Source organism: Necator americanus, chromosome III (assembly GCF_031761385.1).
Source record: "Necator americanus strain Aroian chromosome III, whole genome shotgun sequence".
Lineage (NCBI taxonomy): Eukaryota > Metazoa > Nematoda > Chromadorea > Rhabditida > Ancylostomatidae > Necator > Necator americanus.
In genome coordinates, this window is record NC_087373.1 from 26,903,308 (window position 1) to 26,916,668 (window position 13,361).

Here is a 13,361-nt window from a genome sequence, read left to right on the forward strand (position 1 = left end):
TTGTCGAGCAGTCGCGTCACACCCAGACGAATCGAGCCCGCCAGAATACCTTGCAATGAAGTTCAATGATGAAACGACGACACCCTGACTTCTTTGTCGTACCAATAATTACCGAATAACTTGTCAAACTGGACTGTATCCATCACAAACAACAAGAAACCCCAAAAAAAAACATAATATATAGATATATGCATAAAGGATAAAGTCACTGGCGTATCAATCCACTTGGGATGCGCCAACGCTTTCTACTGAAATTCGTAATCGTTGAGGTTTTTGGAACGCGTGTTGGCCTATACAATGACTAGCGGAGGCCAACCCTCGATCGTGTGGCTACAACGGACCTCTAACCGACTGCGCCACACCCACCCTAATATATACATACTACTACGTAATAGCACATACCACATAATAATAATACACACAAGGCCAGGCTTCAAATCTCGACGAATCATGCCGCGAGCGTAGAGCATTAGTAATTTTGACGTATTCTGTGGATAACCTCTGGGCCTGTGCTGGACAGACATAATATTCGATCTCGCCACAAAGTCGCGGAGTAGAACAGTAAGTGAAAATAAGGGAAGAGGGGATTATGCATGGGAATTCAGCAGCCGACATGTGCGAATTTGTGAAATAAAGCAAACAAAATGAACAGCTGTAAATAATTCCTTAAAGTCAGTTAAATACTAAACCTGTTCGATCATTTCGACTCCTGCAAAAATTCTTTTTAACATTACTTTCATCTGCAGAAGCAATAATGAATAAATTTATGAATATTGTGTCAAATCTGATTAGATCAAGACAACCGACTCGAGTTTTTCTCATCGATCCTCACATTTTTAGGAAACGGTACCTGTCCTACTTTTGCTAACGCGCGCTACGACTAACGCGTCGCGACCGTCCGGCTAAGATACGTGCGGAACTTTTCACTTAATAATGATGAGAAAGTGTCCAATCTCGTTCAGAACATCTGGTCCTCTTCAATAGCGACATAGATGATGATGAAAATTATCTAAAACATATTTATATCCGATCAATTAAGAGACAGGCAAAAAAGTAGCGAAAGCAAGATAAGGCGGACTATGCGAAGAATGATTCAGTTGCACGTGATAGCTCTAGTGGTCAAGAACAGAACAGTGTCAAGGGATCGTTCTAAATCTCTCAGAAAGCAATGAGGTTTTTAAAAGTACGGTGTTGCTTGTTGTGCTGCTTTTCAGATAAGACCATATAGTTCTTTGGATAGTTCTGGAGTGATTGAGTTCAGTAGTTTACGTTCTTCTTCGCGAACCTAAAAGCAATACATAATGTTATAAGAATTGATCGAAAATTACTCCAGCATTGAAAGTTCTTCAGAAGAACTTTGAAACGAAAAATAACATTTACCCGAATTATTTTATCGTACACCTCCTTTGCTTTTGCGGAGAGTTTGCCGATTCTTTCTTCGACCGCTTTCCTCGCATTGACAATCTGTATGAACAATTATAGCCACGGAATAAAGGTAAGCATTCACCGCCGAACGTATTCAATCCACCCTCAGAGGAGTAGGTGGTATTGAGATGCTAAGGGAAGGAACTGGTCTTCTGCCACTCTGACAAATTTTGACGTGACGAATTCACTTGGAGTATTTCTTCCGTTTTTCGGTCGTTTTCGCGCACTTTCTAATGTAACTATGCTTTAGTACGATTGTATCATGATCGACAAAAAAATAGAGTAGTTCCTCTGCGCCACAATGCTATCGGTCAAATCGTAGCGCCGATCGACTGGCAAATGCAGAAGAACAGGAGATAAGTACTCTCCTCTGTTGAAGACGTAATGAAACTTTTATAGCAGATAGACAACGCCAGAAGTGATCCTCTGTGAAACAACGGGTTTGATTTGTCACATAGCAAATAGTAACTTGCGTTCGTTGCTGCGCTACACCGCAAAATGATGTCATGATGAGTTCGCGCCTTGTAATAAATGTGTAAATGTAAGCGGCAGCGATCGGAGCGGCATGGTAGGGATCGAGGTGGAATTACGGTGAACTGCAACTGGGAGTGGTGATGGCAATGGTCCCCCTAGATTCTAATCGCTATGCTGCAACGCAGTGCTTACCTACGCTTACCCCTGCACTATGTACTTTACGCAACTACCGTTTTATCCTCTCGCAAACATATATCGTCGTATCGCATACGCGCGAGAGGATCGGAATTTGTTGGTCTCATTGCGGAAGGAAACCCAAGGAGCAATTCAGATGTTCCAATCAGAAACTCAATTCTCTATCACATTAGCCGATCTAAGGGGATTTAGAATGATGCTGGGACACCTGCATTCTGTTTTGTTTCAGAGCGTAGGGTGTACAAGCCCAAGGTCTTATGCACTCCACACATCTGAGCCCACAGCATCACGCATGCGACGCATGCAACTTTTAGTGGTCTTTGTATTCACGAAGAAAACAAGATTACCTCAGTGATCCATTCGTTAAATCCTTTCTTTTGCTCCTCGTTGAAATGATCCGCTGCGTATTTGCGCAATTTTTTGTGCTGCAACAAACAACCCATAACTACGCAACATTCCAAAGTCGTTCAATACGTAAACACATATGATCGCTTTCTCAGCTAAGCAAGACATGAAAGGAAATGTAGGAGTGGAACATTTTAGGTGGGAGAGATAATAGTGACTCTGCTTGATACACGATGAATATTATCTGACTGGCCTCTTAAACAGTGGTTGATTTAAAGGGACCACGTGTCACAAAATTGACATAGCGTGGGACCCTGATGGAAACACTGAGGTGTAGATTACAAATATGAGCGTAGCCCCTCAATTTCCCCCAGTCATCCTAAAAAATGGCGTGCGAACCGCGTTTGTTCCTGCGAGGCATGTCTGAACACACCTCCTGTATACGCTAATGTCACTTCAGGAGCCTATTCATTGTTCTTCCATGAGTAAGCTGCTGAGAAGACCTCATAGATTTTCAACCGCTCGCTTGTGGATGCCGTGCATGCACAAGAGTGGCATGTTATAAGGTACTTCGTTGGAAAATTCGCGCAAAAAAGCCGTTTTCCATGCCGTTTCTCAGGATGGTAAATTATAATTCAGGGTGAAAGCGCTCAAACTCGTAGTCTACCACCCTTACGCTGTCTTTTTCCTGGCTTAGGGACTGTGAGAACCCCTCTACTGACACCAATTCTAGTGGGTAAATCCACTAGAATTGGTGTCAGTAGTGCGTCCACTAAAGCAGGTTTTCCTATTCTGCAAGCAATTTTGTTTCATTTATATTCCATTGGTTCCATTATGATCGTAACACATTTTATCACCCCAATTTACAGCTTTTTAGTGCCGGTCCACCAACTAAATGCGATGGACTCGTCTCACCTCATTTTACCGCCTTGCGGGGCCAGCACACCTATCTGACCATCGACCAACCTTACGGCTTTCTGGAATTTCGTTACACACACATTCACAGAAATAAGTCCGTTATTATACAGCATGATTGTTTTAAAACTAATAAGAATACCTAATTCATTGCTTTCTTAGCGCAGTTCAAACGCGTAGCCTTTAGAATCAAAAATTTGATCCGCAACTTCAAATCGATGTCGGCTTAGTGATCCACTTTCGTCATAAAGAGAGAACACGATACCATAGAAGGCCAAAGTTGTTTAAAAAAACACTGTATCTGATTTTGAAGCGGTTAGTTTGAATAGAAAACGATGTAATCGCTCGGGTTCATATGCTATTCTGGAAATCGTAACTTTTCGATGAGTCCTTAAAGGGATCGTATCACAAATTGAAGTAATGTGTAAATCTGATGGGAAACATAGAGGTTCGATGTGTAGATTACGAGTACAAGCGTCCCCCGCTCAATTTTCCTAATCGTCCTGAAAATCGGCGTTGGAACAGCCCTCGTTCCTTCTACGTACGCTAGAACGCACCGCTTTGTACGCGCGGTACAACTGAAGCGGTTCTCACGCCTTTTGTTGGAAAGACTAAATTAGATTGAGTGAGACCGCCCTCATATTCATAATCTATTTCCCAAGTTCTATGTTTTCCATCACTTTTCCAAAAAACGCCGATTTTGTGGCAAAGGATGAAGGATTAAGTGTCTGGCGCCAATCACTCCACTTGGGATGCGCCACCATGTTCACTTCAATTCAGAATCGTTTGAGGTTTACGAATGTGCAGCTCGTATGCAATGACTTGCGGTGGCTAGCCGATGTGTCCCGTCAGTGTTTTTATCCTCTCAGACAAATCTGGCACCAATTTATCGGAGGCATGGAAGGCTTAGGGAGCGCTAAGGCGGATTCGTACCTCCGATCGATTGTACAGGAAACGGAACCTCTAACCGCCACACTGCACCCGCCCCAATTTCGTGATAAGTGGCTTTTAATCCCAACCAGCATGGCTTTCTCCAGAAAACGTGAGTTGCAGGTAGATATCCCTATTTCTCACTAATTTTTAAGATTAGCTGTACACTTTTTATCCAAATGAATGTAAGTAGGTGGAGTTTTTGAACCGAAGTCTAGCTGTTGGCTTATAGAACAGCACATGTACAGTATTCCTGCCATTCTCACTGTTTTGCATGCATACTGATGGAGTTTCCTCAGTGCACTTGTTCTTCCCCTCTGTTTTCGCGCGGTGCTAAAGTCCGCTTGAGTTACAAATGAGCCGCGAAGGAACCTGTTGGATACAAAACAAGAAGAGATATCCGTGGCGGTGTCTAATCCTACAGCAAACGGCCCTTTCACGTCTCTGAAGCTCATTTCAGCTGTCATCATCGTAACATCAAAGAGCTGAAGAGACCTACTAACAGACCTTTAACAAGCAGCTAAAGCAGAGACCTGGTCTAATGTAGATGTATGAGGCTCCACCATCAACAATAATTTTCCATAAGACTTTCATATATGCAAATATATATATATATAAGTCAGTTTTAATGAAAGTGTAGTTAAGCGTACCTTTTCGGTCTCTTTAGTGCCCACATCCATCCAAATTGCGTCGAAGGCGCTCTTCATTTCTGGTGAGAGTGATTTGATAAAGGATGGAGTTGTATCAAATTGATCATCGACTAGAACTATTTACATCACTCTTAATATTTTATAAGGAGTGCAACGACAATCTGAACCTAGAGTTCCCTCCTCGCGGTTGATCTCGAACACTGCGTTCCGTTCTGCTTCACTAAGTGTGCCGATGATTTCAAACGTCTTCTTCTGTTGTGCTTCACAATCGCTGCCGTTTTTATAGTTCGCCCAAGTCTATACACCAAACTCTTTCCAATTATTTCCAGTCCAGTAGATGGATCTCACCTCATTCAACAGTTGTGATTGTTTTGCGGGAAGTTTCGCAACGAAAGGTGGTAGACCGCACGGAATTTTCTGAAAATAAGCGGCTATTTTTCTTGATATTGAAGAAGCAATGCATGACTATTCCCCTACCGATTTCTGCGCAAACGCAGCCAGTACCACTAAGCCGAAGCAAAAGAATCTCCCTAGCATCTGCAAGTGTTTATTTAACGACAAGATTATTTGAATTACAACCGAACGATCAGATTAATGGAAGGTCATAAAAATGAAGAATTCGAAAGAACTTCCAGTTTTACATGCGACTGAAGCCTTTAAGCTACACTGAATTTTTCTTAGAAAAAAACCTGAAATTATCCGAAATCTGGCGTTCACCTATATCCAAAAAAAAACGACTTCATTCTAGAACTCAAAATAACCTCTGCATCCACAAACACTAGGTTACAGTGCTAAGCAAGATCCGACTGGTCTACATTGCTACGGTATTTCTGTGTCATTGAGATGTTACAACACATGGAATTCCGTTATCTTTCATCTTCACCTCTTCACCTTGTTCCCACTGCTTTTCCCTTCAATCTTCCATCTTAATGCAGTGTCATGTTCCTAAGGATCAAAAACCTCAGAGAGAAAAGAAACGGTTATCTAAATTAGTGGCCACAAAGATCCTGATTTTTTCTGAACCTTAGCGCTATTTTTGTGCCGTTGCAGTACTGTGCAGTGCTTAGCAGCTTTCGGAATCTTACTATCGCAAATCGTCATCCTTCGCTGCTAGCCTTCCCAGGTGCAGAAGAGCTAGAAGAATGATGATATACCAGTACCGGCGAAGAGCTAGAAGAAGCTAAAGAAGCTTATTGTAAATATAAAATTTGTACCACGATAACTATCAAAATATTCCCTGCGTTGAACGTAAAAGTTATGAAAATTACAGGAGTCCACCAGAATCCCGGTTACATCGATAACTTATGTAGTCTCACAATTATGGAGAAATAGACATTGAAGAGGAATGACAGACAAACATCGCGAAGATTACAGTGTGGAACAATGCACATCTTGGAGCGGTTCATAAGCGACTATCTGCTTTTATACCTTGACGGAACTGGAACTAGCTCGGCACAAAGTACTACTTGTTTGCGAGGACTACATTTTCACCAACGTGTGGAAAAGATCCGGGAAAGAGAGAAAGAAGCTATAGAAAGATCACCTTAAAAACTTTAATGAGGTCGGCCTTGAATACTGGCTTTACTTCTCACGATCACTTCTCGCCTGGCTCTGGAACCACTATATACACTTAGCCGGACATTGTATACGGCAAAAAAAAAACAGCAGGAAAAAAGGGTAGATCGAGAACAAAGGAGAAATAGGATTGGCCAGCACTTTCAGCTCTTATATTTATGGACCAATTGTTTGTCGGGTGTCAAGCCCAAGCGAAACAGCGGACAAGACGGAAGCAAACAATCACTAGGGTGATTGGCTTGGGCAATGAATTGCAGCAGTTATCTGGGAACAAAAAAAAAGTGGAGCAATGCGGTGTTCTGAAAACTAGGCAAAATGTTATTACTTTACCCGAAAGGTGAAGTTGAGAAAAAACAGGAATTTATCAAATATTGGAACTTTATAAAATAAATACATGCTTTAATGATGGTAGCTGGTGTTTGGCGAAGCATTGTCGAATTCGGTACTGGAAAGCGAAGCAGTCCAGTCAAATTTTCAAAAGCCGAAGATGGTCAAGGATCATTTCTAGAAATTTGCAACTTTTCGAGTTCTCAGCTTAGAGTTAGAAAAAAGTATGTTATACTTGACAATTTAGACAATCCCAATAACGTTCGTTGCGATCTAAACTCTCGCTTTCACCTAAAATCCGAGAACTGAAACTACAATTAAGACAAGATTTCCCTCAATAAGGAAGGTAGTATAGTGTTGCTTTTCCATTTTTGAAGATAAACAAGTCATTGAATGAACTGAAGAGGCAAAAACACCAGAGCGAATTTTCGTCTTCGTCACTAAGTAAGGAAAACAACAGTAGAAATAAACACAAAATCGCCTCTAATTTATAGCGACGAACGCTGCGCGGATTTATCGCGATCTCTCAACGACTAAACTCAAACCATGACGAGTAAGTGGACGTTTTATTGCTATTGCGAGACGTTCCGACACGAAAGAATTTATCGTCGCATATATTTTCATCGAGAGCCTCGCGGAAATGATAACATGCGAGACCGTGCTAGGTTCACGACACAAAGTCCATTAAACAAATGTCGGAGGTGCTCGACTAAGATTCTCTTCAGAAGGACTCTTAGTGTTTCTGTTATTGTTAATGAAAACTGTTTTATCTTGTCCAAAACTGAGATTTAATGAGAATAGAATCCTTGAACATTTTTGAGAGGAAACTGTCTCAAAAAAAATCTAATTCCAAGACCTAAGATATATATCCTTCTAAGTTTGAATCCTTCAAAGGAAGGATTTCTAGTCAACGTTAGTACTCACGTCTACGAACTTGAAATCAAAGCTGAGATGCAGATTTTCCAACGAGAATACTTCTGATGATACGCAGATATCATTTTAAAAAGACAATCAAATAAATGCAAACTGGGACAGCCCACCACATATGTACCTGAACGTTGGACTAATGCGCTCGTGCACACCGATATCAGATTCTGATAAGTAATATTCTCACTATTTTTATTTGTTTCTTTTTCTAAAGATTGAATCCCAAAAGTTTAAAGCAGTGTTATCTGAGAAGCAGAAGAAATGTCTACCACACACATCCAGCTATTGAGAAAAAAATCGAATTTTAGGTGAAATGTGAATAAAATCGCCTAACAATTGAATGAATAAAAACAGCAGAACGTCAAGCGATGACCTATTCAGGAAACTTGCTGATTTCTTACGCTGCTGAGGTATATTGCTTTCTAAATTGTTTTTTCTTCTATCCCTAAATAACTGCATACCTCTAGATGTCTCCACATTGTCTTGATTCGCTAATTAGTTCCTTTGCATCCTATTCAAAAGAATTGGACAAAAAATAATGGGGAGAAGTACAGCTGAAACTTAAATCCAAATCTTCAAATCTACCGGAATATCAGAAGCCAGAAAAAAGTTCAGGAAAACTTTATTTTCTTCATGAATATATAAAGCAACAATACACCCTTACGACAACTAAAACGATGTGAAAGTTGACCACAAAGCCTTTGTTCTAACGGAAAGAGCAATCTTCATAAAGCAGCTGTCTAAAAGAGAATAGAAGCGAAATTGGACATTAGCTTGCTTCAAAAGGTCAGAAATAAGGTTAGAAGACACTTCAACAAGCATTTTACTATCCGGTCCAACGATTTTGGTGGACAAACTTCTGATCAAACCTCTGAAGCCTTTTTAGGTCTCTTCTTCGCTTCGAGTTGTAGTTGCTCCGTCGCTCCGAATCTCGTCAACAAGAGCAGATATTTCCATAACTCATGTCTAAATACAACAACACTCGTTTGGATTTTGTCTAATTAATCCATGTGATCTGACCAACCATTCTGCAGAAAAAAAATCCAAACGCCCAGAGTTCTCAAAGAATATCATATGCACTGGATTCAAAAAACATGTTTTCCCGGCACAACTGCAAAAGTGATTGTGAAAATTGTTGTGGAAATGAGCGAGGCCCCACTCGCTTCGTTTCGATTTCAACCGTCTACGCAACTGCGTCACCCGACAGATCGTTCAGAGGCTGCCCGCAGAGTTCACAGCCGCGCAGCGCCGCTCGCGCGGTCAGCGTTTTAGTGGTTGTTGGGCGCACGCTTGGGAACGCTCAATAACCTCAATAATCGGGCCCGAGGCGTGCGGGGGAGGTGGAGGGGGCGCAGCTGTGAACTGTGCGGGGCAGCTTGACTGGACCATCGGCGAACTCTATAAACTGAAACTGTTATTCGAGCAGGTTACCTTGTACCATACCATACCACACAAATAAGAATTACAAGATCTGCATATGGAACTTCAACAACTTGGAAGAACCGCTTCGAAAGCCCCGATCTTGATGTGGAAGCAGTCACTCTTTACAGCAATTCAGACGTCTATTCTGAACATTTCTAAACTTCTGGAACTCATCCGAAATGCAAGTTGTTTCTACCCCCTATGTCTTTGCTTTGTTTGATTGGAATAGACTCTCAGGTTCGTGCAAGGCTTGCTCGTGTCATAGTAGATGAATGATCAACAAACGGAATTCCTTCCGGGTTATATGCCACGTTAGACTTCCGAGAGAGAAGACGCGCTCGTCAGCGAGGCAGCCTACAACCGGTTGAACACAGCACAGCAACACTTGATGGGCCAAGGAATCAAGCATCGTGTACGGCCCAGAGGAGATTGTTTTCTTTACCTTACTCTCCGTCAAAATTAGCGTCTGGAGCTGGTGGAGGCAGCAGTCGGAACCGAGCTGGGACCGTCGCAAACTGTGGCGATGGGTGATGCCAGCAAGGGTTTCACCACATCTAGCCGGCCGCCGCCACTTACGCAACTGCACCGTGCTTCTTGCCTTTTTGACCCAAACTATAAGTGTTTGAAGTCATGGATAAACACACCTAAACGATCTTATTCCGTACCTCCTCCTCAGGAGCTCAACATGTGGATAGTTCCAACTTTGTAAAGAACGTTTCTTAAAGGCACGAATCTGAAGTGGTATGGGTTTCAGGCGGGTAATGCCTATCCGGGTCGTAGATTGTGGGGAAGAGGATGATTCCGTTCATCTTTCCCTGTATCAATGTGAATGGCCGACCCGGGAACGCTGTTTATTACGACGTGCTCTATTGCAGCGCACCACCCTTCCGCCCTCCCACCTGCGATTCGTCGAAAACCCATTCGGACGAATCGCAAGGGGTGCGGGTTGCAACAGAACCCGTCGGACGAAACAGCGTTCCGGAGTTGTCCGTTTACACTGATAAAGGGAAAGATGAACGGAATCATCCTCTTCCCCACAATCCACGACCCGGATAGGCATTACCCTCCTAAACATCGACCCAGGTTCATGGGATGATGCATTTAATACACGAATTCAAATTACCTCATCAAGTAGCGGCTACAGTGAACATGACGTAACTCTGCGAGCAAATTAAAGGCATCACTCCACGAACTGAGGTGGTACAGATTTCAGGTGGGGTATTCGTATACGGAATAATAGATTATGGAGAGGGGATGATTCCGTCCATTTCTTCCTAATGGCCGTAAAAAACGGCCCAGAAGATACGGCTTCGGGCGTTCTGGCGCACTATTTCCACAAGGAGCTCGACTGGAGCGCGCCAGCCTTGTACGGCGCCGAATCTTCGGGAACGTTTTTCACGGCAATTAGGAAGAAATGGGCGGAATCACCCCCCTCTCCATAATCTACTACGCCGTATACGAATACTCCACCTGAAATCCATACCACCTCAGATTCGTGGGGTGATGCCTTTAATGCACAGATGAAGGTTAAAGTGTAGTTGGGTTTGGGAGGAACTTACTCGCGTTTTAATTTCTGGAGGTAAGTAACTAGATCCGTCAAGACCTATGTATTAGTCTTAGAGGATCTCCGACACGTGAGGTTAAGCTACTAAGAGAAGAAAAAAAAACGTCCAGAAATAAGATCGCGGCTGTGTGCCCCCCTCTCAGCTACATTTCTCTCCAGTTGAAGCTTCACTCAACAAGCAGATGCAGCAATGTTGGTAAGTAACTAAGAAGAAACGAATAAGGTGTTCCTCTGCGGTTGGCAACTCCCAAGTTGGTGGTGGCTGCGCTGCTCTATTCGGAAATCCCGCTCTGCCGAAACTCTTGTTTCCTCCAACGCCAGAGACGGACTTCCTTATTTCTACTATTTTTATTTTTTCGCTGTAATTTTCAGCTCATTGAGTAGCTTTGATTATGCCCAAGAATGATGTTCAGATCTGATGTCGGGATTTTCGGAAGCAGCGATGCGCGACAGACTGGGTAGGCTCAGACCCCAACAGGATTCTATAAATACACTGTCGTTGTGGTTAATGCATCATTATCGACATATGGATGATATCGTACAGATTTGGTTGAAGGTTCATAAATGATTTAAACGGTACGCGAATGGCAGTTACTTGCTACATTTGCTCTGTTTAGGAAGTCCGGAAAGAGACAAACTCCTCACAAATCGTCAATTTGCTCTACGTTGCCAACGATGTAATTCAGAATAGCCGCAAGAAGAATCCTGATATTATGACAAAGTTCTACTCCGTTCTGGAGCCAGCTTTCCGGTGCGCCTTTCTTTTTCAGTTCGCTTCTCTTTTTTTCTCTTCGCAACGCTTCTGTTCGTTGTCAGCGCCGAATCGTAAGTTTGTTTCACCAAAGAAGTTGTATTTGAAGACATGCTGCGAAAATTTCTGGTCCAGAACTAGACAAAGTGATGATTAAAACACTCAATGTTTGGAGAGACCGTCAAATCTACAGCGAGGAACAGTTGATCGTGTATGCTTCTAACCTTCCGGTTCATTTTTAAGATGTATAGCTAAGGTTACTCTACGTTGTCACTGAAATTGCAGAATTTAGACTCGACGCTATTGTCAAAAGACGAAAGTCAAGTGGTGGCAACAGCGGCAACTCCCATCAAGTTCACGCTCCCCAGATTCCAGAACTCTTTCCATCTTCTGTGAGTGCTCCCTCTATCATCCATAACTTTTTGTAACGAAATCGATGTCAACGTAAACTATAATTTTGATTTACGTGAAATATTATTTTTTCTCCTCAAAATTAAACAAAATATATTGAATACAAAACGATGCAGGCGTTTTTGAATATTATTCATCTTGAATCGAAATTGAATCTTAGTGCAGAAATTCTCATTTTCCTCTCTTTCTTAATCTTATGTTTGTACTTCTTTTCTTTTCTCTTTAGTTGAAAACAATTTTGTCTCAGTTATAAGGCTTCTACTAATTACGCATCCTTGTTAGTAATCACTTGCGACGTTAGTTGCTCGAATCGTACAAAGTGAGCATCTTCATATGAATTTTACTCAGTGTACGAATCTAGGCTCCGCAATCACAACCGGAATACGATTCGGAATCTGTTAGCACTAACGTCACTGAAATGTTGGAATCATTAAGAAAACTTGACTACCCGCCCAGTGCAGACGCTGAAGTCAGGTATGTTTCTGAACTTGCTTTTTCCCTATATTTTTCATTTCTTCTGTTCATTTTCAACTTTGCTGACTGGATCAGTAAAGGTATTAAGTTTTGCTCTTTTCAGGCACAAAATTGCTTCTTACTCCGAAATGATTGCAACACCACAGTCGCTCGACACAATCAGGAACAGCACTGAGGCAAAGAAATTGTTAGCAGAAATTGATGAAGCTGAACCGCTTGTTAAGGAGTATTGTCAAAGGTGTACACTTATATTCCTGTTTTTAATGATTATTCTAATGATTCTTTATTCTCTTTCAGGCTAGCCGACGAAATGTTAGAGCGCCGGAATCTACAAAAATTGTTTGACGATATGATTGTTAATGTCCGTGCGACAGTTGACCTCCATGAGAGGATGTTAAAGGAAGTGAGAAGGAAAGAAGAACGAGCTCGAAACGACCTTGCTGAGGTATGTGTTCGTTTTAAGCAAAATGCGTAATTCTATGTTTTATGTTTTTCCATGAACTCATGATGTCTCTTTTTCTGTAGTTCTTAAAGTCTTCCAAGTCGAATTCTTCACAGGTAAGGAAAGCGTTCGATTCTCTGCCTGACCTCACGGAAGTCACCGAAGATGCGCCACTTCCAACGCTTGAAAATCTATTTGATCTCTAAAATACATGCATCCACTTGCAATTTTATACCTCAGAACAGATATGCGATTTCTACGTAGGGGCTTCTTTGTTTTCTCGTCTACAATTGGTTTAATCTGGAGTTACTTGATCGTGATTTCATCTTGGAAGCCGGGTAACACCTCAGTTTCATTTGTAGCATCAGATATGTACATATTGTACCGAATTCCTATTATTTTATTATTTTTTTCCTTTTTTGTGATAGTCACTTTTAGTTCCTTGTAACTGCCGTTTGTTTTGTTTTGTTTTTCCACTGAATATGAACATAAATTTTATTCTGCTATTGGTCGATTTTTTCTATGGTTGGTCCT

At 41.9% G+C, this 13,361-nt stretch overlaps 2 protein-coding genes across 3 annotated transcripts; one reads left to right on the top strand and one right to left on the bottom strand.

The window, feature by feature from the left end:
- Positions 1-1,210: 1,210 nt before the first annotated feature.
- On the bottom strand, positions 1,211-9,152 carry RB195_011055 (uncharacterized protein; the record flags this gene model as incomplete). Of its 2 annotated transcripts, XM_064192312.1 has the most annotated exons (9): positions 1,211-1,285; positions 1,381-1,464; positions 2,442-2,519; positions 4,935-5,044; positions 5,102-5,231; positions 5,283-5,351; positions 5,412-5,471; positions 6,478-6,501; positions 9,072-9,152. In XM_064192312.1, the coding sequence occupies 9 exons, from the start codon at positions 9,150-9,152 to the stop codon at positions 1,211-1,213; spliced, it is 711 nt and encodes a 236-aa protein (XP_064049895.1). The 2 variants fall into 2 exon arrangements, with proteins under 2 accessions (XP_064049895.1, XP_013296425.2); XM_013440971.2 differs by lacking the exons at positions 6,478-6,501; positions 9,072-9,152.
- Positions 9,153-11,167: 2,015 nt separating this feature from the next.
- On the top strand, positions 11,168-13,033 carry RB195_011056 (uncharacterized protein; the record flags this gene model as incomplete). Its single annotated transcript, XM_064192313.1, has 8 exons — positions 11,168-11,305; positions 11,367-11,500; positions 11,610-11,711; positions 11,793-11,892; positions 12,273-12,385; positions 12,489-12,623; positions 12,683-12,830; positions 12,944-13,033. 8 exons carry the CDS (start codon positions 11,168-11,170, stop codon positions 13,031-13,033), a joined length of 960 nt encoding a protein of 319 aa, XP_064049896.1.
- Between the last annotated feature and the right edge of the window lie 328 nt (positions 13,034-13,361).